Raw genomic sequence first — 22470 nt, 5'->3', positions numbered from 1 at the left:
TTGTGCAAGATTCAAACCAAAACACAAGACACGTTGTGACTTTACAATGTGGCCTTTATTGCAAAAACAAAAACAAATAATCAGGCATGTTAATTGCTACATACCTTACCTCATCTAATTAGAGTACAAAGAACATGTATGACTTCAGCCATGCCTTAAGACGTGACATCAGCAGCTTCCTAAAAGGTCAAGGTGAGACAAATCTTGAGCATGACCCAACACAACAAACATCACATGAAGATAATTGTTTAGAATTAAAAGCATTCAGTCAAAGTTGGCTCGGCTCTACTGCCCCCCCACCCCCCACCCTTCTTTACTTCGATGTCGACAAGCGGAACCGGTTTGTCTCCTTGCATCTTATCGGCTGCCAGCGGGTCTGACGAAAGGCGTCTCGCTTTCCTCACGTCTCGTAGGTGACACTGTGAGGGTGCCCCGCCCCACTTAGTCTGACTTGATAGTTGCAGATCTTGGATCTCGTGGATCAACAATCTCATCTTTGTACACTAAAGGTGGAACAACTCGACTTCCTGTCCATCAGTCATGTCTCACGTCAGAACCGGTTGGACCGTGCCACCCGAATGGGCCGCACGCTCGGTCCGCTTTCGGATTCAAATCCAAACTGAAAGCGAGTTACACCTGCCCGCACGGACCGTTAAAGAACGGAAACGTTTGAATTCAAAACTCTCCCCTCCAGCGCGACTCACTCCGGCAACAATAGCGATGACACTTAACACCTTACAAAAGGGATTGTGTTGTGTCAACAATGTGGCTGTATACATTTAAAGGCGGCACGAGAGTGAGGCCATACTAAAGACTACGAGTAATAGAGGTGAAAGAGTCATTAAAAGTCCACATCGACATGCCCTGTAATTTACTATTTAGGGTTGCCACCGGGAGATGGTAGCCTCAAGGTCCAGCCTTGTTCCCGACTGTTTCGCACCTCCCAGGGGGGCACTATTACGCTGTCAGGGGCCGCTCTTCATGGGGGCTGTAATGTGCTTTGGCGTTAAAAAAAATATATATATCACACCCTCTTGCTTGTTTTGTCAGCTTCGGGCACACGGGGTTAAAATGGCCACAGATGGTGAGGGTGAGAAAACAGACAGGGCTGGAAAACAAGGTAGGATTGGTGAGTGGAGCTTAAGACTTGAGATGAGAGTAAAAATAGTTGAACATTTTTATAAAGTTGTGATAGCATGGTTAGAAAGTTTAATTATTGCTGCTTTAAAGACAATTGACTCACTGTTTCTATTTTCCATTCATTGAAATCCAAGCGTTTAGTTTGTGGTGCAATGCTGCCCCCTACTGCCAGAATGGATGTAAACCAATTTAGGTTTTGTTCGTAAGAAAACATGGTCGCAAAATGTTCTTTCAGATTTATTAAAAAATAATTAATATGTCAATATTTAAAGTAACAGGAGTTTTGAAAAATGTGGTTAAAAATATACTACATTTCATTTTGACATCATTTATGGTCATTCTATCATTTGGTATGTCAAGTTTTAGCACATTATAAGGGCACAGGAGAATTTATACATTTAATAACCAGGGAAGAAAAACATGGCAAATAATGCACCTCTTACTATGAAATTCGTAAATATTATAATCACTACAAAGGAGGATCTGGCCTTGGGTGTGGGTGAGCTTTTGGTCAGCACTTTGACAGAATCTCCTGACAGCTTTTGTACACTTGAATCAAGCAGTTGAGCCTTGGTTTTGAGCTCTGCAAAACAAAAACACACAAACTAAATATATGAGAACTATTAATGGGCAAATATTGCTAAGTTCTCACCTGAAACAACGGCACCACGCTTGACACGTCATCGGAATTTGAGGGGTTCTTCAGCAGTATGGAAAGGTAGTAGATGATCTGATGCTGGAAATAAACAAACACTTTAGCTTTGTGGTGTATGAATTGGACCAAAAACAATTCTTTTTAATCACCATGTAAATGGCTTCGTTGATGACCACATCCTTGACTTGACTCATCTCGATAAAAGTGCTCGTCTCCCGGCCCGACGCGTAGCTGGAGGATACCTGGATGCCTACCGAGCCAATGATGAGCACCGATTCGTGGTCCACCTTCACTAAATGGATGTGGAGCATCATTCCCAATAGGGTAAGAAGGATGGCGCCGGTGAGGACGGCTGTGTTCTGCAAGTAGGGGGGGAAAAAAAGATGCGACTTGCAAAATTCCATGCAATTTTGTGATATGATCAATTATTATGACTTCATTACTTACCTCTGTGAAGAAGAAGACCGCATAGGCAACCAGCCAAACGGAGCAAGTGTACACCATCACCTTGCCGATGGACATTTTGGACGAGCTGACAGTAAACTCTCTGCAAATGCTGCAGTGGTTTTGACAATCCAGAGATATTGCTTTACCATAAATGTCCGTGTAGGTTTCATCTTCCATTTTCCCTGCAGAAATAAATCAATAAAATCAATCAAGTTAGGACTGAAACTTGGCGGTTAGCATCAAGCTAGGCTGGAGCCAAGGTCAGAAGTCTTAAGTGTGTTTTTTTTTTTTTTATCGCAACAATTGTTTAGCGCAAGCGAGAACAGATTTTAAGGCTGTTAATGAAGGCGGTGGGTTGTAAATTTAAAAGCAGGAAGGCATTACAAAATTTCACAAATAAAAGTGACTGACAGGAAACACCGGCCAAACATTGGATGTTTGCTGTTTATTTCGGGGCATCCCGGTTGCACAAAAGTGAGTGTCAAAAATGATACATTTAAGTAGAAAATTATTCATTACGAGTGCCAAGTAGGTAATACTAAATAATGAATTTAAAATTAATACGTATTAAATTGAGACTTATGTGATACAGATGACAAGGCGGTGCCTGACAAATTAACGTCAACAAACGGCGTACGCTTGACATTGAAAGAAGCACACTTTCAATAGCCGGAAACGCAATGCATTGTGGGGAACCCTATAAACCTCGTATAAATAATCATTTTATATCAGTTGTTAAGACACAAGCCGATCACATCAAAATATATATCTATTAGTATAAAATATTTTTAAAAATACAATATTTTTAATTGAGCAACATGTTGGTTGGTTTAGCTTAGCAGCAGGCTAATGTCGTACTACATTTCCCAGAATGCATTGCGCAAGAAATGACTTCTCAACCCTGAATAAAAACAAGGCGATCAGCTGATGTAAAAGCAACATCTCCTCCTGGGGTCTGACACCGCAAGCTAACACTCTCGCCGAGATTAGTACGTGGCACCGGAGCGCTATGCTACGTTATTATTAGTCATTTTCCTCTTTTAGAACGTGTCGAGGTGGCACTTTTGTCAAGTCGGGTTAGTCGTCGTCGGCTGGGACCGTTCATCGCCACTCGGTCAGCCGATTGCCACGAAGGTTGTTGTTGTTGTTGTTTTCCCAAAATACGAGATGTATTGCTAAAAAAGATGAACGCAATGTTCAATCATATGATTTCATAACTTGGCATCAACCCAAAACATAATGATTGCTTTATCACTTATTGGTGAACACATCATGACTACTTTTTGGTCATGATTCTTTTTTTATTGAGGTGCTCACGTTACAAGGATACAGCTTGGTGTTGAGAGTCTTTGTGACATGATTGTGAGGATACTTGAATGTTGTTCCAACTACTTGTCCAAAGTAATGATGAAAGCAAACATTACAATTGTTTTACTCTTTTCTCAATCCTAGTCATTGTCCCAGAGTGTGCTGATAGTTGAGTCTCGTCCTCCATGATCAACCATGAGTGGTCAAGGTCCAGCTGAAGATAAAGGCATGAGCGCACCGCTAGTCTGCCAAGAGAGTTACGCCTGCGGTGGCTCGGACGAGGCCTACTTTGAATGTGACGAGTGCAGCAGCCTTCAGTGCGCCCGCTGCGAGATGGAGCTCCACCGGCAGGAGCGCATGAGGAACCACGACCGGGTTCGCATCACCCCGGGCCACGTTCCCTTCTGCGACTCGTGCAAAGGAGACGGCGGCGGCTCGGTGGCGGCCAGGCAGCTGCGAGCGGCCGTGCGCTGCCAGGGATGCAAGATCAACCTGTGCTTGGATTGCCAGAAACGCACCCACAGCGGTGGAAACAAGAGGAAGCACCCGCTCACCTTGTACCCTCAGGCCAAAAGTCCCCAGGAGAACAGCGTCAGCTCCGGTGAGTCCGAGCTGGAGATCCTGAAAGATCAACTGGACCAAGTGTGCAGCTTCCTGTTGGTGGACGAGAAAGAGGAAATGCAGGTGGGTTCCTTAACGTTCCTCTCTCCATGGACACGAAAGGGAAGGACTAACCTCGAGAGCTTACCCAGGTGAAGGACGAGGAGGAGTTTGTGAACAGACTGGGATGCGACCCAGACGAGCTACTCAAGGTGGTCTCCATTTTTGGGAACATCGGCGAGGGGAAATCGCACACGCTGAACCACACCTTCTTTCTCGGAAGACAAGTGTTCAAAACGTCCTCCACGCAGGAGTCCTGCACGGTGGGAGTGTGGGCCGCTATGGACCCGCTGCACCACGTGGTCGTCATCGACACGGAAGGACTGCTCGGCGCTGGTAAGATGCAAACGTGTCACTTTAAAATCCCAGTTCCAGAGGTATTTGGACTTTTTTTTTTTTTTGCCATAAGTGGAAAAACCAAATAAATAAGTCACCATCAAATGTGAATTTTTTTTCCACCCAGGGTCCAGCCAGGGTCAGCGAACCCGCCTCCTCCTCAAAGTCTTGGCCATCTCGGATCTCGTTATTTACCGGACGCGCGCCGACCGTCTCCACGACGACCTCTTTAAGTTCCTGGGCGACGCCTCGGAGGCCTACTTGAAGCACTTTGCTCGTGAGCTGAAAGCGACTGCCACACGTTGCGGCCTGGACGTGGCGCTCTCCACCCTCGGCCCCGCCGTCATCATCTTCCACGAGACCGTGCACACCAAGCTCTTAGGATCAGGTAGAGTACCAAAAGAAGCCCCCGGAACCGCACGGTGTTGACGTTTTTCCCAATCTGTAGACAAACCGGCCGAGTCTGCAGAACGCCTCCTCCAGGAGCGCTTCAGAAGGCTGGCTCTGTTCCCCGAGGCCTTCAGCTCCATCCACTACCGCGGGACTCGTACCTACAACCCGCCGACCGACTTCAGCGGCCTTCAGCGCAGCCTGGAGCAACAGCTGGACAACAACGCCACCCGCTCGCCGCGTTCCGCCGGCGTCATCTACAAAGCCCTACGGGTCGGGCGACATTCCTGCTTACCTTTGCCAAGGAAGGATGCGAGCCGAATAACGACGGACGATTGCTTGATTCCCGCCAGGCGCTGAGTGAGCGTTTCAGCGGAGATATTACCGATGAACACATGAGCAGTAACTCCTTTTTCCCTGATGAGTACTTCACCTGCTCCTGCATCTGCTTGAGTTGCGGGTATGTACGGTCGAATATTCAATCAAATCAAAATATATCATCATTTTAAGGTGACTCTTCACCTTTAGGTCAGGCTGCAAGAGTAGCATGAATCACCTGAAGGAGGGAGCGCAACACGAAGCCAAGCAGCGATGCCGCTACTCGGCGCAGTACGACAACCGCATCTACACGTGCAAGGTGAGCCTTCGCACGCTACGCCGCGTGCGTCGAATGAGCGATAGCGTGGACGTGGCTGAATTTTCCAGGCCTGCTACGAGGGAGGGAAGGAGGTAATCGTGGTGCCCAAGACGACGGCATCGTCCGACTCGCCGTGGTTTGGCTTGGCCGTCTACGCCTGGTCTGGGTAAGTGACAGGAGGGAACCTGAAGAAATGTCAATATTCGCTTTTATTTATTTTTTTCATTCTAGATACGTCATCGAGTGTCCCAACTGCGGAGTGATTTACCGAAGCAGACAGTACTGGTACGGTAACCAGGACCCAGTGGAAACGGTGGTCAGAACCGAGATCCAGCATATCTGGCCGGGGGTGAGGCCACGCTCCGTTTGTTAGCGCACGTTAGCTGGCGAGGACGCGCCAACGACCGCTTGCGTGGCAATTTTCAGTCCGACGGCTTCTTGAAAGACAACCACAACGCCGCCCAGAGGCTGCTGGACGGAGTCAAGTACATCTCCCAGTCGGTGTCGGAACTCAGCGTGAAACCGGCCAAGGCGGTCACCTCCTGGCTCACCGACCAGATCGCTCCCACTTACTGGACGCCCAACTCTCTCATTCTGGTATGTATGGCGGGGGGGGAAAAAATAAAAAAAAGCACCACTACTTCTTAAAAGGAGAATAGAGTCATGTTTTTGAATCAACTGGTAGAAATGCCACAAGTGCGCGGCGGACTTCCAAACCAACGACACCAAGCACCACTGCCGAGCGTGCGGCGAGGGCTTCTGCGACGCCTGCTCTTCCAAAACCCGGCCGGTCCCCGAGAGAGGCTGGGGTCTGGCGCCCGTTCGCGTCTGCGACGCCTGCTTCCACAACAGAGGGATCCCCACCGGTATGCAAAGTCCTCAACATCCTTTTCACCGCCACGTATAGAAAGATAGCTGACGTGCCAGCATCTTCTCCAGAGCTCCTGGATGCTGCCTTGGAGGAGGAAGGCGGCACCCTGATAGCCAGGAAGGTCGGGGAAGCCGTTCAGAACACCTTCGGCGCCGTCGTGGGCGCCATCGACATCCCTCTCGGTGAGTAGTCGCTAAAGTCCCGTCCCCCACTTTGTGTCGTAAACCTCCTCCGTGTGTCCACCAGGCCTGGTGAAGGAAGCCGCACGTCCCGCCTACTGGGTCCCGGACCAGGACGTCCGCGCCTGCTGCGGCTGTCAGCGGGACTTTTTGGTCTCTCGCCTCTCCATCCACCACTGCCGCGCCTGCGGTCAAGGCGTGTGCGAGGACTGCTCGCAGGAGCGGCGCGCCGTGCCCTCCCGGGGTTGGGATCACCCAGTGAGGGTCTGCAGCGTCTGCACCCAGAAGTCCGGGGAACTCTAGCAGGAATGATTCTTCCACTTGGCTTTTTTCTGTGGTCACATCAATGAAAGCTGAATATCACAAAGGAACTTGAGAAGAGAATCGTGTTTTGGACAATCCCTTTTGGACTATCTGTTCTCCAACATCTAGATCCTTTTCCTTCGAAGTTCGAGTTAGGGGGTCGAGACTATGAATTCTGAAAACAATTTGAGATGGAACTCAAGACTTTTGCACGGTATTATTTTTGGTTGGTAAGAAGAATCCTGGTGCTTTTACCTTTTCTTTTTTTTAAAGTTAACCATCTGGGTTGTATTATATACTTCTAGATCCATTCCAATATATACAAAAGTATTTAGTCCTATCCACTTCTAATAACACCACAAGCCTTTAGTAGTTACTTTTATAAAGGCGGACATGAATAGAAAAGCCTTAAATCGTGACATATTGAAAACAAACATGACACTTTTCTGTTTACGCCGTCGGATGAGCAATACGACATTGTTGAGGCTGGACCCTCCAAAAAAAAAACACCTCACCATTCACGAGCCACATCTTGCGATGACTTGAAACTTGAGCGATGCAAACAAATACAAAGTGTGCCGGAATTGTTGCGGGACTTGGGTCAGCACATAGTTCAAACCTTTCTGACATTGCCTTTAAGTCATTTTTCGGGGGGTATGCCAAGTATATATTTGCATGTGCGGATGGCATTTTCAGAGTTTTCTCAGAATTATTTTGACAAAACAATTTCGTTAAATGATGTCAGCTTTCATTTTTTTTTAACCTGAAAAAAAAACATTGTTTTATAACATAAAAAAAACATTAAAAACAAAGTACTGTATTTCAACAAAAAGTGATCATTAAACAAGAGCAGTCAGCCCTGCTTTGAACAGTAATTAAAAAAAAAAAAAAAAAAAGACAGCACCAGCACCACCTAGAACGAAAAATGGTCAAGCACTTTGATTCGTCGAGTTTGTCATTGCAACAGGTTCAAACGTGGAGCTTTTACTTCACCAGTCCAATCCATGCTGCAGGAAACTTGTCCATCGGCACTAAACAGGAAGAAAATGCACATGCTCGGAAATACTCTCGCCTAGGGAGTAATTTGGTGTCGAACCCCGTCACTGTGTACTGGAATGTGCTTTGGGCAGAAACACAATCCACAACAAACACAGCAGCTAAAAATAGAAACAGTCACTGAGCCGCTCAGTCAGATGGAGACTTTCGAGGTCTGGGGGCTGGCTCTGTCACCCAGCTGAGTGAAGTTGGACTCTAAAAGCTTCTCGAACCTTTACCTCATTCTCTTTGTTGTGTTTTTTTGGACCATCAGCTTCAACCGGCTGGCAGGACGGCTCGAACATGGAGAACCTCCAGAAACAGCTGGTGTGTCCCGTCTGCCTGGAGATGTTCTCCAAACCTGTCGTCATTCTCCCCTGCCAGCACAACCTCTGCAGAAAGTGCGCCAACGATGTCTTCCAGGTCTGGCGACCACTACGCTTTGAAATTTGAATCCAGACAGTCATACATCTTCTAATCCACTCACAAAGGTCCCTCTGACATTGCAGTCTTCCAACCCGTCATGGCAGTCTCGTAGCTCGAGCAGCGTGGGCAGTCGCTTCCGCTGCCCTTCGTGTCGCCATGAGGTGGTCTTGGACCGCCACGGAGTCTACGGTCTGCAGAGAAATCTGTTGGTGGAGAACATCATTGATGCATACCGCAGACAACAGGATTCCAGGTGGGCTCTTCAGCTAAGAGCTGAAAACAGAAAACTACTCACGTTCTCGAATAGCATGGTGAAGTATACAAGGAAGTTAATCAAATCATCAAATCAACGATTAGTAAAAAACTATTGAACCAAAATTGCTAATAATAATTATGATGTTAAAAATCATGTGCATGTTCAGTAGTTGTAATACACGATGTAGCCACAGGAGGGCAGCATTTTACCCAGTTTTATTTTCAATGGCATTTTTCATCAATGTTGACGTCAATGTTGATATTTTTAAAGATGACGTTTAATAATGGATTAGAGAATTATTTCAATTATTTTGTACATATTGTACAATACATGGACTTAATAAAAAAATAGTAATATTGTTCAATTATGGCTTTGGAAGCAGCAGAGTTGCTGCAAAAGTGTAAAACACAATTCTATTGTGTGTCTGAGTTGTAGTCACATTGTGATGATGATGAGCGTGTGTCACGGTCACACTGACTGTGTTTGCAGATGGGCTCCGCCATCTCAAAATAAACAGGATTCTTCTCATTAGCCCTGCATGACACATGACATTTATTCAAATGTCCTTATCATCATAGAAATCCCACAAGCAGGGAAATTTTTCCAAAATCATCTTGATCTCACCTGTGACTTTCTGTCCGGATAGGATGTCCAGCGTAAAGCCGGAGTCGTTGACGTGCGAGGAGCACGAGGACGAGAAGATCAACATCTACTGTTTGTCCTGTCAGATGCCAACGTGCTCAATGTGCAAAGTATTTGGATGCCACAAAGAGTGTGACGTGGCGCCGCTCAACAGCGTCTACATCAGACTCAAGGTAGCAAACAAAGGAACAAAAATGATAGACAACACCATGACACACAGGATGACTAACTGAAATCAAAGTTTGGAGAAAAACAACAACAAAAAAACCATGAGAAATCTGCCCGAACGTGAAGATCCAAAAGGAGTGTGAAGGTCAGTGGCGATGAAGTCATTTTAAGCATTTGAGTCACACAAAGACACAAAAGTGTCTGTGTTGACATTTGGCCGCCATCTCGCGTTCTGATTCACTCAAATCTGAAATGGAGATGAAGACGATGACGAGCCAGCCGTATATATATTGATTGTCGTCTGTTGTAAATGTGTGAAACCTTTGTTGGTTGCAGACGGAAATGAGCGACAGCATCGCCGGACTGGTCGCCAGCAATGACAACATCCAGGCTGCCATCACGCACATGGAAGGAGTGTGCGACTCTGTCAAGGTAACATGCGCACACAAACAACTGGCCACTAGGGGGTGTAAATTGCAGGAATAACAGTGGTGCTCGACAGAGGATAAAGAATATATGCCTGTGATTTTTGTTGCACTGTCAATGTTTTTGCTCACATAATTTCAGCAGTTCATATCCTGAAAAATATAAATGTGGTCTTAATGAGGTTGGTCAAAGCATGTTTGCCATCCTCAGGAGAACGCTTGCAGGCGTCGCGAAGAAATCGCCAGCCAGTTTGAGACTCTGACGGCCATCTTGGACGAGCGCAAGCAGGAGCTGGTGCGTCTGATCACCAGGGAGCAAGACGAAGAGCTGCAGCGCGTACGGCAACTCATCAGCGAGCATCGACAGAGGCTGGAGGAGAGGAGAGAGCTGGTGGAGACGGCCGTGCACGCCGCCGACCACACGCACGCGGCGCTCTTCGTCCAGGCCAGTCTAAATATCTAGCCGTCCCTCCATCTGTCCATCCCATCATTCATCTAGCTGAGTCACATTCCAAGCAGTAAGAGGTTCCATTGTCTTCATGGCATCAAAATCATTTTGTCCTCCCAATGTTTTTTGTCTTAATTGCACACTTTTGTATATCTAAATGCATCCTATTTTTCTTCAAGTGCCGTCCCAATACTTTTTTGTTTTTACTTTGTGTCTTTCTCACAGAATGTCACCGTCATACTGGACAAGTAAGTTGATTGAGTGGTTGTGATGTTCCGTCAAATAGCGTGTGCATTTATTTTTGGTGTACGTGTGTTGTCAGAATGTCAGCGTGCGCCCGCGACGCCGACGTCCTGCGACCACAGTTGTCCTTCGACAACATGAGCCATTTCGTCATCGACGTGGACGACATCGCCGAAGTGCTGAACGACATCCATTTCCGAGGCGGTTTGTATACGCTCTATCTGATATTGCCGCATACAAGTCACTTGACATTCATTCATGTGTGTGTGTGTGACTCACAGGCGAAGACGACCTTGGAGACGACTTCGAAGTGGACTGACAAACTTCCCAGCAGAAGGTGAGGTGTGTCCGTCCTCCTCCTTCACGAAAAATATAGAATTGAATAAAACCAATATTTGACACTATGTCATAATTTTCGGCCTTGCATTCTCTCACTGCAGGTGTCCAGGAGGTTTTTGCAGTAATTTGACCACTCATCACTGTTGTGTGTATATTTTGTATATTTTACATGTAGACAAATAACTGTACTAATAAGCATATATTCTTTATCTTCACTTACAGTAGTTGTGAAAGGCTTTATGTCATTCCGACTGCGGTCACACACAGAAGGCGATGCAATAAAGTTATCATAATGCACATCATGTTTAATTCTTTACCTTTTATTTTTGGATTTTATAAAGTCAAGAATATATTAACGTCACAAAACAAAAATTGGAGTAAGCCAAGAATTGGTCATGTTTTATTACAAAATATAAATGGCAATGTGACAACATTCAGCAATGATTTTTTTTTTAACATTTGGTGATAGGAGAGAAAAATCAGTGCAGGTGGAATAAAAGAAGTTTCTTCATTCTTCTCTGAATACAATGTCGCTATTATTTTGCTAGTTTTACTAGATTGGTTGAAAGCTCAAGAGACGTCACATGACACTTTTTACTTCCCGACCTCATCGAGCAGTTTCTGATTGACCTGGGCGCGCATCTGCTGCTCCTCCATGCGGGCGTTGTGGATCATGCTTCTCAGGAGGTGAAAGGTAAGGTCGATGGAGAGCGGCACATACTCCCTGCGCGTCTTGAACTTGGTGGGTTCCTCATCGGTTTCAATCTCCTCCTCCTCATCATTCTCCTCTTCCTCCCTCTTCGGAGCGCCTCTGAGGAAGAGCCGGGGAACGTCCAAGCCCAGAAGACGTGCGGCGGTGACTTCCCCGCCGGTGGCCGCCCTGAGGAGCATCTGGGTGGCGACGGAGCAGGCGGGAGGCGGAGGCAGGAGGACCGACAGCAGGAGCGAGGAAAGGAGGACGGACCAACACTTCATGTCTGCACACACAAGTAATACGCATTCTATTTTGTGCAAGGTTTAGTGTTCACAAATCAAAATAAAAGTCACTAAAGTAATGATTAAAACAACATTACTAGATACAGAACTAGCTGGCTCACTAAACTTTGCTGGCATGCAAATATAAACTAAAAATAGAAAACTTTAAATATATAAACCATTAGGGCACAATGAAAATCTTTAAAGCAAAAAAAATAAAAAATAATTGGAGGAACTAGAAAAATGCAAACCTAAAAAAGGGGGGCAATGACAACAGACTTGTGACAGAAAAATCACAAAAATATATAATATTAAGTATTTAATTTAGAATGTTAACAAATTTAACAAAATGATGTTTATGTGGGAGGGAAAAAAAAAAGCATCTTACCTGTTCTGTTCTTTTGGCTTGTGCGGGGTCGAGTTTCCGCTGAGGATCGTGTGCGCGCAGGATGATGAGCACGCCGAGTTTTATACACACGGTCTATGATGTCACTGGCTCCGACCCCCCCCCCCCCATCCCGAGTCCCCGACACACTTTGTTCGCCTTGTCTTGACTCAGAGAACATCTTATCTCCATATTATATTTTTGGATACAATATAAAAGAACGTAATTAATCACGTGACATGGGAGCCTTTTCCCATCCAAGTGTTAAATGGCGCATACGCCAATTCTCACTTTCTCACAAACTCATGCAGACTTGCATCCCGACAACACACACACACACACACAGAAATTAAGTCACAAAATTCTTCTTTATTTACATAAGAGAACTTTAAAGAGAAATTCTTTTTTCATCAGTAGGTTGATGTGTGTTTGACTATGTATGCGCTTTAATGGATTTAATAGACATCTTTTTTTTTTTTTTTTACCCCCTTTTAATGTATAGTTGCAAAACCTATTCAAGGCAAATACATTTTTTTTTATTTACAATGACCTTGGCCTAACTACAGTATTGACAGTAAGGACAATTTTTGAGATCGGCTAACACAAAGAATTAAAACTGGCTTGTAACACTGTTTTGTTCAACCCGGGGGTGACACTAACGGGGAAGCGTGTGTTTGTGCGTGTGATTTCCATAATTATTTGTGTTAAATGTGACGTCCAGTCATGGAGCCGTGAGTCAGTCTGGTGAGGAGCAGCAAACAAAATGCTGGTAGTGGCTTTTCACATGATGTTGGCCTTCCAGGTCAAGTAGGAGTTCCAGGCCACGGCCACTACCTGGACCACAGCCAACCTGAGAGCATCATAAAGGCCTTCAGATTCCAAACATCTCACAGACTGATAGAAAAGAGAAATCTCCTGAATTAACCATGTGGGGGGGATTTCATTTGAGAGGAGACTAAGGGCAAAGTGGAGACACTTGAGCTAACAATAGCGTGGCTATCTATTTGTGGGCTCATATTTTATTTGGCAGGAGAATGGGCCAGCTATCATGAGCTTTTGTTTATTTGCAGGAGAGGAAAATTATTCTAGAGGAGATAATGGGCCATGTGTAGCAAAGTGGCGACTACAGACCATCAAGTTTCCAAAGCAATTAAAGAGCATCAGGGTCAGCTATCATTATGATGTGTGCTTATTGGTGTGAGACAGATATTATCCGTGAAGAGACTAAGGGCAAAGTGCAGGAAAAAAGGAGAATGTGGAGTACATGACTGACCTGTGGTGCAGTGGGATGAAGTAGAAATTGGCAATCTGCACCGGTGGCCATAGCTGACACACAAAGCGTTAGACATCAACGACAACAGTGACTTTTAAATAAATGGAAAAGAAAAATGTAAACTTACATAATAATTGGAGATCAGTGCATCGGTGTAGTCCTGTGGTGACATCACGACAACAACATTAGCGTATAAATACACAGAGCAGCAGTGAGCGTGTCGTGTAGTTGAAGGTCACAGCGTGTACACCAGGAAATGGAAACTTTGCTATCAGAGTAAAACATGTTTCTAATTATCACCCGACACAGTTTTCATTTGTATTATTTTCACGCGTCATTGCAGACGTCGACATGATTTGGGAAGGTGAATAATATTACGACGAGGCGCTGAAGCGTTACATTCAAGGACACGTCTTCACAAAGGTCAACAAGTGTAGCCGTTGCTTGGCACTCGACTGGTTCTAATATTCCCATTGAGTCGGAATAGTTATTTTGCCGTTTAATTCCAACCGCGCCAGTGCCTGTTTGATCAGCATCCTCTGTCATTTGCTTTGTGTGACATCACCAGGAACACGTCCCGCCTCCCAGCGTCAATAATTGAGCAAGAGCGCTGTTTGAACGGCCAGCGCACAAACACACACATATTTTGACTTTGGCTGCAATGGTGCCGTTACTTTTGTTTTTGGGCATGAATACAGAGACTAATATCTCACCCGGCGCAGCTTGGCAACATTCTGCTCCACGCTCAGCCCGTTCAGAACTCCTGAAAGAGCCAGGAAAGCCCCCAAGAAACATGGAGCAAAGCACAACTGGACACAACAAAAAAAAAGATCATTTATTATACATTTTAAAATATATTCATAGTATGTTACTTGACCTGATCAATCATCATCTTCTTCATGGCTGCACTCTTGCCTCCTCCTACCACCAGACGGTCCAGAACTTTGTACCAGCTACCGATGACCGGGCCCTTTAGACAGGAAAGGGATGGGATTCATGGGATTGTTCGTTGATCTCATTTTCAAAAATTACAGAGGCCGACTCACTATAGAAGCCATTAGGGTGTAATTGCCGACACGGTACACTTTGTCAGGGAAGGGGCATGAGTTTGAACCCTCACCACAAAGAAGAATCCAATGCTCATCATTCTGGCAGTGCGGCGAACGTCGTGTCGAGCGAGTCCGCGTCGCTCGATCAGCTGCTGCGAGATAACGTCGCCCACGCCCACCAGCGAGCCTGCACAAACAAGAGTCAAATTCCCTGGATTCATCCTTTACATATTGTTATGACCTGGATGACTGAGAATCTCCACAGATAAGGGAAATAAATATATTTAAATCATGTAAAAATCATTTAGAATGACTTTTATGTCACAAAGCTAGAAAATTATGACATAAAAATGGGGATTTAATCCCGTTTTTAAATGTTCTCAGCAAAATAAAGTTCATTTGAACCACAAGTGTATCATACAATGTCGCCGTCTAGCGGTCAAAAGCTATACTGCAGAGGAACCGTCCAATTACCAATGTTAATCTGTGTTCCCACTGCCTTTGTTGACATTCCAAAGTTGAGTTCATATTTCTTTTCATCACTCACACAGAAACTCAAAGTAAACATGGTAAGTTTGTATGTTCACATCGGGTGCACTGTTCTCACCGGCTGTCACAATCTGCACAGTCCAGGGGCGTCTTGCCATCAGAGCCTGGTAGGACCGCCACAGGCCCGCCATGCTCACTATCAAACAAAACAACACGTACATAATTGTCATCAAATATGTGCTTTGGTTAAAAAAAGAATGGAATTCAAAACAAATGTCAGATGTCATGTAATAAGCATCATAGTAACGTTAAACTAGTTAAGACTAATTAAGAACGTCTCAACGTAACTCCACTCATGTTAGGCTCCAGATAAGTGACGTGACGTCGTTTATTCAATCAACTTGTTAGACTGGAGATGAAATGCATCCATCAGAATATCAAGAATTTACTGCAACTACAGTCCGAATATAGGAAACCTTTTTGAACAGACTCACAACGCTGAATGAAAGAGCGCTTTGTAAAAACCAAGTGGGTAGACTCCGTTTTCTAGTGACCAAAAAAGTGCCTTTGCAAAAACAATGCATCGACTTGAAATGTTGCAGTTTCTAAATGACATGTCGGTGTCACGTGATAAAGTGAAACGTCACTGAGCTGGACGAGAACGTCACATTGCAGAAATGATTGTTTTACTTTCTCACTCGAAATGTGTTGAAAAAACGTCATGGTAAAATCCAGTGAAATGTGTACGTACCTTTTTCTGATAAGCTTCTCTCCGTGTAGTGTTGGCTCGTGAGTGAACGATTCGTTGAAAAGAACGGATGTTTTCAGTGAACGAGAGTGAACGAATCAGTGATTCGTTCTTTTTTCAGTTCATATGACTTCAACCAGTAGATGTCAGTCATTCGCATTGAAGCTGGTGCCACCGTGCCGTAAAACAAAACGAAGAAGAAAATGACGTAACTTCCTATTGACGAACGAGTCGGAAATTGCATTTCCCGTTCACCAACTGAACGGATCTGTGAGTGAACGAGTGAGTGAGTGTTTTGGATTTCCAGTTCATCGCGAGAACGAACGGATCAGTGAAGGAACGAGTGAGTGAGTAAGTGTTTTGCATTTCCGGTTCATCGCAAAAACGAGTCTTGACTTTCTCGTTCGCCAACGAACGAGTCAATGAACGTGATCCAGAATGATCAGCACTTCTTTTGTGCTCGTTTTCTCCAATCTAACGACTAATTTGACTGCATGAAAGGATGCGCCGTTATGCAACTGCGGGGAGATTGGGGAAATGTCGCCGTCTGGCGGACACGCCGTTGTAAATGAATGGGGTTTGGCACCTGGTGCATCTTTTATTTTTTTTTGTTTAATTTCCCCCCCGAATGACACTGTAAATTTTCTACGACCCGCTGGGGGTCCGTGGGACTTATGCTTGTCTTTGGGTCATCTTTATTTTAGAGCACTTACAGTAGTTTTTCAATAACGTGTATGCATATACACGCCTAAATATTGTTACCCAATATATCTACTGCAATTTCACAATTTTCATTGCTGGTTTGAAATGTACTTTTATTATTATTATTGTTTTAATAAACATTTATGTTTTATTCCTAGTTTGACGTCTACCTCGTCATCTTCATTTTCTCCATCCTCCCTCCGGAGGGAGGCACATGTTACATTCACGTAAAGAATGGTAAGCAGATGTCCGTTTGCTCATATCACTACAACTCGGTCATAAATTTGTATGAAACTCAGACTATATGACAGAATATTATTATTATTTTTTTACAAGGCTGGTCTTTTTGACTCTTTTTTTAGCTTCTTTTATGCGTGTTTACTTCATGATCCGAACTAGGGTTTTATGCATGATGTGGGAGTGTCTTTTGTGCAAGTTGCCAAAGAGGCGCTTTTGGTGATTTGAATTGAGCTTTCTCGGCCACCGTACACTTCCGCTTCAGCGAGCAGCTAGCTCTTCAGGTTGTTACTATTTGGGCTTTCGAGTGAGTCATGTCAACTTTTTCCAAGCTCTCGATTTGCTGTATGTATGTAAATGCGTTCATGTAAACAATGACAGAAAGGAGAATATTTGTTAGTCGTTAGGTCAGTGGAAACTCGCTAGCTCTCGTCAAACAAGGGGTGGAGCGTTAGCTAGCACAGCCACTGACAAGTAGCACTCGGCTGTCAATCAATCGGCGTTTGACTTGAACGTTGTTTTACCACGTCCAAACTTGAAGACTGGAGGCTCCACGTCGGCTGCTGGTCGTCTATCTGCATATCTCCAAAGGTAGGTACCTCCCCATTTTGTTTGCCTCCTAATCTTAAATGTAGAAGGTCGTGTCATATGACTTCAAATGTTATCGAAGGACATTTGAATTGGTCATTTCCCAAATGAATAATGTCCTGTTGATTATTTGGGCCACAGTGAAAAGAAACAAAATAAGAAGTATAGTTTTGAAAAAATGCATTTGAACCTAAATAGTCTATTTTTGATCATGATTGGCACACATGAAAAGTGAAGGTGTACTACTTTGTTCTTGTAAAATTATGACTTCAATCTAAAAAAAAATAGTGTTAGTTAGTTGGTAGTGTTATGTGCTTGAGGGGCTGATGTGTGATGTCATCTTGTCGTGGCACACCAGGGAGAAGGTGAGCACATGGCAAGCAGCAGACATCTCTCACAAAACCTATGTGCCAGGTACTGCACAATATCTTCATCATCACACTCGCCTGGATGTGTTTTTTAGTGACATTGATGCAAACCAAGTTAGTCAGAAACATCTATTTAACTAACTTGGTTTGCGTCAGTGTCATGGAAAAACTTGTCCAAAAGTGAGTGCTGGTTTGTGGTGGTACTGTGCAGTACCTGGCTGGCACTTAGGTTCTGTCCCAGATGTTTGCACTGTTTGCATGTGCTCACCTGCCAGGAGAAGTAAGTGACATCATACCTGAGCTCATCAAGCACTTCATCTGCTTCCATGCAGGCAGGCAGGGCCTTTTTAAACTGCTTTTCTATTCAATCAATTGTTCAAGTGGAATGATTTATGATCAAATGTGCTCATTTGAAGTCTTTCATGCTTGCTGGTCACTGCATTGACTGCAAAGTAGTGTTTGAAAAGCTAAGTGTCTGTCCACTACTATGTTTTCAGCAGCCTTGAGGTGAGTGTTACTGCAACAGAGCCAAGTCTTTGCTGCGTCTCTCTGTCTCCACATGAGTCAAAGTGACTGCTTGACTCATGTGAAGACAGAGAGAAGCAGTCAAACACTCGGCTCTGTTCAGTGGCTGTAGGCAAACACTCAACTCAAAGCTGAAAAGAACCTTCCAAAACCTAAGTGCCACTTTGCCCGCCTCCTACCTCCACCCAAATTCAGCCTGGCCAATCACGGCTCGCCTAAAATTTGCATAGCCACGCCCACTTTTGGGCAGCCAATCAAAATGCTCCATTTTGCACATCTGACCAATCAGATTGCTCCATTTTAATGAGACCACGCCCACTCGTAATCTAACCAATCGCAGAGCAGCTCATTTGCATATCTACGCCCACTTTGTAACCAACCATAGCTCTTCATTCACATTGCTCCACCCACTTTTAGAGCTCTCAGCCAATCATAAAGCAGTATTCCAGCCTTGGTCCCGCCTCATTTTTCAAAATTTCACCAGAAAAAAATCCGTAAAAAAAAAAAAAAAAAATCCAGAAATTATTTGGGTGGGGGGGGGGAAAAAGTTGATTGTGATGTTTGAAAATGAAGAGTTGAAAGTTTGTTATTTGTAATAAAGCTTTATTTCTTTTGCAGAGTAAACATTCAATCACAAAGTTGGATGGCAGTCTGTTTGTTGCAGAGTGGAGAGGTGGTCGGCCAGAGGGACGAGTGGAGAGGTGGTCGGCCAGAGGGACGAGTGGATAAGTGGTCGGCCAGAGGGACGAGTGGAGAAGTGGTCGGCCAGAGGGACGAGTGGAGAAGTGGTCGGCCAGAGGGATGAGTGGTCTGCCAACGGTACGAATGTTACTCCAGGCCTGGATCTGGGACAATGAGATTGTAAGTAGAAAGCCAAGTCAACGTTTTGTGCAGAAGATCTTCTGACATGAAACGTACCAGTGCGCTAGTAGAGTGCCCCAGTGCACAGAGTATTGCAAGCTGCATGACCAGTAAACGGATTTGTCCCTCGCTGCATGACCCGGGAAGCTAACTTGTTCCTTGGTGCCTGTCAGAAAATAGGGAAAAACATTACTAGAATAGACAAGCTTGAGCAATGCGGTTTTTTTCAAATTGCCTTACTTCTCAGGTTGCCTTAGTAACAAGGAAACTTTAGTGCTGCTTGTGTGCAGCTTTGCTCTGGTCCTCAGCGAGCCAGTACTAGACAGTGCCCCACCCTGGACACAACAATTCAAATTTGGATTACGTGCTGAAATGTCATTACTTTCCTTCTTACCAGCAGAGGGCTCTCCAGGCAGCATTTTCTGGACCAGGGTTTGTCACCTCTTCCTGGAAAGACAAAGGAACATTGACATTACTGGTGTTATACTTACCTGTAGACTGGAAGCGGCCAGTCGCTGGTGCACAGGCAGAATTCCTCAAATGTGTTAAAGACTCTTCAGGGGAGACACCTGCACACATCAAGCTGCCATTTTGTACATTTTATTTGAGCATCCTCTTTGAAAATGGATGCAGCCTTGAGGAACCTTAGCATAATTTTGTAAGACTTTTACCTTTGGCCAGCAGGTGGCAGATTTTCCACCTGCATCCTTACTGGAAAGTGATCTGCAGGAAGAGGGAGGGATGAAAAAAAAAACAGGTAAGCGCTTTTAAACAATGTCAAGTTTGTAGTAAGTTGTCACCTGTCAGCACGTCGGCCAAGAAGTTAATCATGCCACAGGTTCAAAACCTTGTAGATCCATGCTGCAGAAACTAGGTCTTTTAGCACCACCTAGTGGACAAAAGGAGGAAGAACATGCTGAAATGTTTGACACGTGTCAAACATTTGAACGCGTGCGTGTTTCACCAGTGAGGAATGGAGGGCAGCGCTGGACGGCTGGACGTCTCTCCAATCACAGCTTGCTGCTCTGAAAGACACGGTAACGTTACAACCATTCTGCTTTTACATTTTTAGCCTAACAAGCAAATTGGGCAAGATTAGACCTGCAAGTGTTTCATGAAGCCATTCGAGGACTGCAAGGCGGCCATCTTGGACCCTGCAGACAAAAGAAAAAGAACAAATGTTTGCTTGAGTCAATTTGATAAGATGCCTTGCTAATAAAAATCTTTTTGCCAATTTGCAGTCAATCTGCTCCCTCTGTTCCAGATGCAGGCCTGTGGACAGAAATAAGACAATCAGAAGCAGTCGATTGACTTTAAAACTCACAGAAAGTCCGTCGGCCATGACTGGGTCGGTTTAACGATTGGCACCTGCAGAGAGAAAGCAGAAAATTAGCACCAAAAATATTGGAGTCATTCATTCTCTGGTGGATTTATGCAAACGCTGCTTTGTCTACTTACCTTCCGGCGCTGTCGTCCAGACGTTGCTAAATGTTGAGCAAATAACGGCGTTAGTGCTCTTTCCACACGGTGCGTGCGTGCTTGAGTTTTCAAAATGTAGATGTACTTACCCACCGTCAATTGTTTGGTTGCACGCCAAACAAATGCGTTTTGGTGGTCGTTGAAGACGTTAACCGCTAACGCTAGCTTCTGCAAACTTTTTAGCTCGCATGCTTGCAAGATGGAAGCACGCTCGCCCAAAGTACAAGTTAACTGTAAGAGAGCAAAAGCATTTAGTTTAAAAAGGTTAACAAATATTAAACACCCACCTTTCACTTTTAAACGCTGTCGTGCAGCCGGCGCGGCAGGTGGACCAGAGCAGCGTGGCGCTCGCTCGCTGTCAGAGGAGAGAGTGAGAACGAGCGTCGCGTTTGTGACGCCTTTTATACTCTTTTTGTGATGACGTCATCAGAAGGGGAGGGGGAAAAAAAAAAAAGGCACTCAGATATGCGGGAGAAAGACCTGCAGAGTTGGAGGAGCCGGGGCTCGAACCAGCACTGCACTATTGGGAGTCAATGGTATTATCCCCTCGACCATTGTCCGTTGAGTAAAGAGCTAAGATTTATTTTTATTATCGAAAATCATGAAGCTAGCTTCAGGAAAAGTTCAGAGTAACCTTCAATTACAAACATTTAACGGTGATTTGCAAGATCTCCAATGGCCGAATGGTTAGTGCTTGTCCCTTGAGTGTGGGAGAGGCGAGTTCGAATCTTATGTATCACTCTACTTGATTTGCAAAAGCTGCAAAGACGAGTCTCGAACCCGAGGCTGCTGGACACCAACCCAAGTCTTTAACCATTCTGCCATTTTTAGCGATGAGATTGTTTGAGTTTTCTTATGTATTTATAGTATATGTTTCAAATAGTAGATAAAAACACTAAATCACATCGACCTTCCGAAAGCTCAATGGTCAAGTGGATTGACCTTTTGCCTTATGTTCGGGAGAACCGAGTTCGAGTCTCATACTATTCAATCTTTAGCTCAGAGTCTGCTTCGTGTGGGGCTCGAACCATAGTCTCCCGAACACCGGGTAAAGTTAAAAACCACTCTGCCATTTTGCCAGCGAAACTCGCCTTTTTTTTTGGGTAGTGTTCTTTAAAATGTGAATTTGCTCATGCTAAATAACTAAATCTTGACAGAACATTCAGTGGTGTAGTGCACAAAGCTTTTACCTAATGCGCTGGAGAATTCGAGTCTCCCACTATTCACACTTTAGCTCAAAGTCTGCTTCATGTGGGGCTCGAACCATGGTCTCCCGAACACCGGGCAAAGTTAAAAACCACTATACCATCATGCCAGTGAATCCCGCTCTTTTTTGTTGGGTAGTGTACTTTACAATGTAAACTTTCGTGCTAAATTACTAAATCTTGACAGAACACTCAATGGTGTCGTGCTCAAAGGTTTTATCTCGTGCGCGGGAGGACTCGAGTCTCACACTTTTCAAACTTCAGCTCAATGTCTGCTTCATGTCAAAGTCAAAGTCCGCTTTATTGTCAATTTCTCCAAATGCCAAGGCACACAAAGAGATCGAAATGACGTTTCCCACCGTCCCACGGTGACTAGACACAGTACACAACACTCACATCAAATAGCACCAAGAGTAAAAACGAACAGACAAGAGCAACGAATAAGTAATAAGCAAATAACCCAAACAAATAAACAATAAATAAATAGACAAATAAGAGCAGCAAAATGGAGCAAGCGCTAATAGCAGACAGCCAGATCATAGCGCAAAAGAACAGGACGTCATGTAGCATTGGCTAGTGCACTTTAAATGGCAACTTGATCAAAAATAGGTACTGCTAATCTACTAATTATTGACAGATCATTCTTTGGTGTAGACCAGGAGTGGCCAATACGTCGAT

The 22470-nt window shown here is 44.7% G+C and overlaps 5 protein-coding genes and 2 long non-coding RNA genes across 17 annotated transcripts; 3 read left to right on the top strand and 4 right to left on the bottom strand.

Moving 5' to 3' along the window:
* Positions 1 to 1364: 1364 nt before the first annotated feature.
* On the bottom strand, positions 1365 to 2690 carry pigh (phosphatidylinositol glycan anchor biosynthesis, class H). The gene is made up of 4 exons (XM_085937762.1): positions 2243 to 2690; positions 1945 to 2154; positions 1793 to 1876; positions 1365 to 1723 (listed from the first exon to the last, which is right to left on the bottom strand). The coding sequence occupies exons 1-4, from the start codon at positions 2417 to 2419 to the stop codon at positions 1652 to 1654; spliced, it is 543 nt and encodes a 180-aa protein (XP_085793888.1). The 5' UTR covers positions 2420 to 2690; the 3' UTR covers positions 1365 to 1651.
* A 451-nt stretch (positions 2691 to 3141) lies between these two features.
* On the top strand, positions 3142 to 7782 carry zfyve1 (zinc finger, FYVE domain containing 1). The gene is made up of 13 exons (XM_085937065.1): positions 3142 to 3376; positions 3695 to 4234; positions 4303 to 4546; positions 4674 to 4934; positions 4995 to 5209; positions 5290 to 5396; positions 5465 to 5573; positions 5642 to 5739; positions 5805 to 5922; positions 6000 to 6170; positions 6259 to 6439; positions 6513 to 6626; positions 6691 to 7782. The coding sequence occupies exons 2-13, from the start codon at positions 3746 to 3748 to the stop codon at positions 6924 to 6926; spliced, it is 2343 nt and encodes a 780-aa protein (XP_085793191.1). The 5' UTR covers positions 3142 to 3376; positions 3695 to 3745; the 3' UTR covers positions 6927 to 7782.
* Positions 7783 to 8202: 420 nt separating this feature from the next.
* On the top strand, positions 8203 to 14968 carry trim54 (tripartite motif containing 54). Its single transcript, XM_085937071.1, has 9 exons — positions 8203 to 8384; positions 8471 to 8640; positions 9290 to 9458; positions 9790 to 9885; positions 10090 to 10323; positions 10552 to 10574; positions 10649 to 10773; positions 10851 to 10906; positions 11010 to 14968. The coding sequence occupies exons 1-8, from the start codon at positions 8265 to 8267 to the stop codon at positions 10886 to 10888; spliced, it is 975 nt and encodes a 324-aa protein (XP_085793197.1). The 5' UTR covers positions 8203 to 8264; the 3' UTR covers positions 10889 to 10906; positions 11010 to 14968.
* ucn1 (urocortin 1) lies at positions 11281 to 12373 on the bottom strand. The gene is made up of 2 exons (XM_085937070.1): positions 12272 to 12373; positions 11281 to 11885 (listed from the first exon to the last, which is right to left on the bottom strand). The coding sequence occupies exon 2, from the start codon at positions 11881 to 11883 to the stop codon at positions 11503 to 11505; it is 381 nt and encodes a 126-aa protein (XP_085793196.1). The 5' UTR covers positions 11884 to 11885; positions 12272 to 12373; the 3' UTR covers positions 11281 to 11502.
* mpv17 (mitochondrial inner membrane protein MPV17) lies at positions 12618 to 15961 on the bottom strand. 3 transcript variants are annotated; one of them, XM_085937068.1, is made up of 8 exons: positions 15831 to 15961; positions 15198 to 15275; positions 14662 to 14777; positions 14419 to 14511; positions 14255 to 14350; positions 13669 to 13701; positions 13542 to 13594; positions 12618 to 13118 (listed from the first exon to the last, which is right to left on the bottom strand). In XM_085937068.1, exons 2-8 carry the CDS (start codon positions 15268 to 15270, stop codon positions 13049 to 13051), a joined length of 534 nt encoding a protein of 177 aa, XP_085793194.1. In that variant the 5' UTR covers positions 15271 to 15275; positions 15831 to 15961; the 3' UTR covers positions 12618 to 13048. The 3 variants fall into 3 exon arrangements, with proteins under 3 accessions (XP_085793194.1, XP_085793195.1, XP_085793193.1); XM_085937069.1 differs by lacking the exon at positions 15831 to 15961 and adding an exon at positions 15574 to 15727; XM_085937067.1 differs by lacking the exon at positions 15831 to 15961 and adding an exon at positions 15428 to 15473.
* On the top strand, positions 15890 to 22028 carry LOC147042257 (uncharacterized). Of its 4 annotated transcripts, XR_015068849.1 has the most exons (6): positions 15890 to 16178; positions 16688 to 16766; positions 17308 to 17357; positions 18866 to 19108; positions 19793 to 19865; positions 20076 to 20336. It is a non-coding gene; the product is annotated as an uncharacterized LOC147042257 (long non-coding RNA). The 4 variants fall into 4 exon arrangements; XR_015068848.1 differs by lacking the exons at positions 15890 to 16178; positions 16688 to 16766 and having other exon boundaries at positions 16776 to 17357; XR_015068847.1 differs by lacking the exons at positions 15890 to 16178; positions 16688 to 16766; positions 17308 to 17357 and adding an exon at positions 20373 to 22028 and having other exon boundaries at positions 17378 to 19108; positions 20076 to 20145.
* On the bottom strand, positions 18795 to 20981 carry LOC147042258 (uncharacterized). 6 transcript variants are annotated; one of them, XR_015068844.1, is made up of 12 exons: positions 20875 to 20981; positions 20677 to 20818; positions 20567 to 20592; positions 20433 to 20476; positions 20210 to 20262; positions 20073 to 20128; positions 19909 to 19997; positions 19780 to 19831; positions 19503 to 19691; positions 19349 to 19443; positions 19166 to 19300; positions 18795 to 19092 (listed from the first exon to the last, which is right to left on the bottom strand). It is a non-coding gene; the product is annotated as an uncharacterized LOC147042258 (long non-coding RNA). The 6 variants fall into 6 exon arrangements; XR_015068845.1 differs by having other exon boundaries at positions 19166 to 19274; positions 19503 to 19555; XR_015068843.1 differs by having other exon boundaries at positions 18796 to 19092; positions 19166 to 19274; positions 20681 to 20818.
* Positions 22029 to 22470: the final 442 nt, after the last annotated feature.

The sequence above is a fragment of the Syngnathus leptorhynchus genome, chromosome 18, assembly GCF_054491065.1.
Source record: "Syngnathus leptorhynchus isolate UIUO chromosome 18, UIUO_Slep, whole genome shotgun sequence".
NCBI classification, from domain to species: domain Eukaryota; kingdom Metazoa; phylum Chordata; class Actinopteri; order Syngnathiformes; family Syngnathidae; genus Syngnathus; species Syngnathus leptorhynchus.
This window is presented reverse-complemented; position numbering and strand designations above follow the sequence as displayed.

Coding starts and splice junctions, on each gene's coding strand:
- pigh (XM_085937762.1), bottom strand. CDS start 2,419: ATGGAAGATGAAACCTACACGGACATTTATGGTAAAGCAATATCTCTG. Junction 2,155..2,242: donor CGGTCTTCTTCTTCACAGAG/GTAAGTAATGAA, acceptor CCCTACTTGCAG/AACACAGCCGTCCTCACCGG. Junction 1,877..1,944: donor TCAACGAAGCCATTTACATG/GTGATTAAAAAG, acceptor GTTTATTTCCAG/CATCAGATCATCTACTACCT.
- zfyve1 (XM_085937065.1), top strand. CDS start 3,746: ATGAGTGGTCAAGGTCCAGCTGAAGATAAAGGCATGAGCGCACCGCTA. Junction 5,210..5,289: donor TCATCTACAAAGCCCTACGG/GTCGGGCGACAT, acceptor GATTCCCGCCAG/GCGCTGAGTGAGCGTTTCAG. Junction 5,397..5,464: donor TGCATCTGCTTGAGTTGCGG/GTATGTACGGTC, acceptor CTTCACCTTTAG/GTCAGGCTGCAAGAGTAGCA.
- trim54 (XM_085937071.1), top strand. CDS start 8,265: ATGGAGAACCTCCAGAAACAGCTGGTGTGTCCCGTCTGCCTGGAGATG. Junction 9,459..9,789: donor GCGTCTACATCAGACTCAAG/GTAGCAAACAAA, acceptor TGTTGGTTGCAG/ACGGAAATGAGCGACAGCAT. Junction 10,575..10,648: donor GTCACCGTCATACTGGACAA/GTAAGTTGATTG, acceptor GTGTGTTGTCAG/AATGTCAGCGTGCGCCCGCG.
- ucn1 (XM_085937070.1), bottom strand. CDS start 11,883: ATGAAGTGTTGGTCCGTCCTCCTTTCCTCGCTCCTGCTGTCGGTCCTC.
- mpv17 (XM_085937067.1), bottom strand. Junction 14,778..15,197: donor TGTGCAGATTGTGACAGCCG/GTGAGAACAGTG, acceptor TTGTTTGTGCAG/GCTCGCTGGTGGGCGTGGGC. Junction 14,351..14,418: donor AGAAGATGATGATTGATCAG/GTCAAGTAACAT, acceptor TGTTGTGTCCAG/TTGTGCTTTGCTCCATGTTT.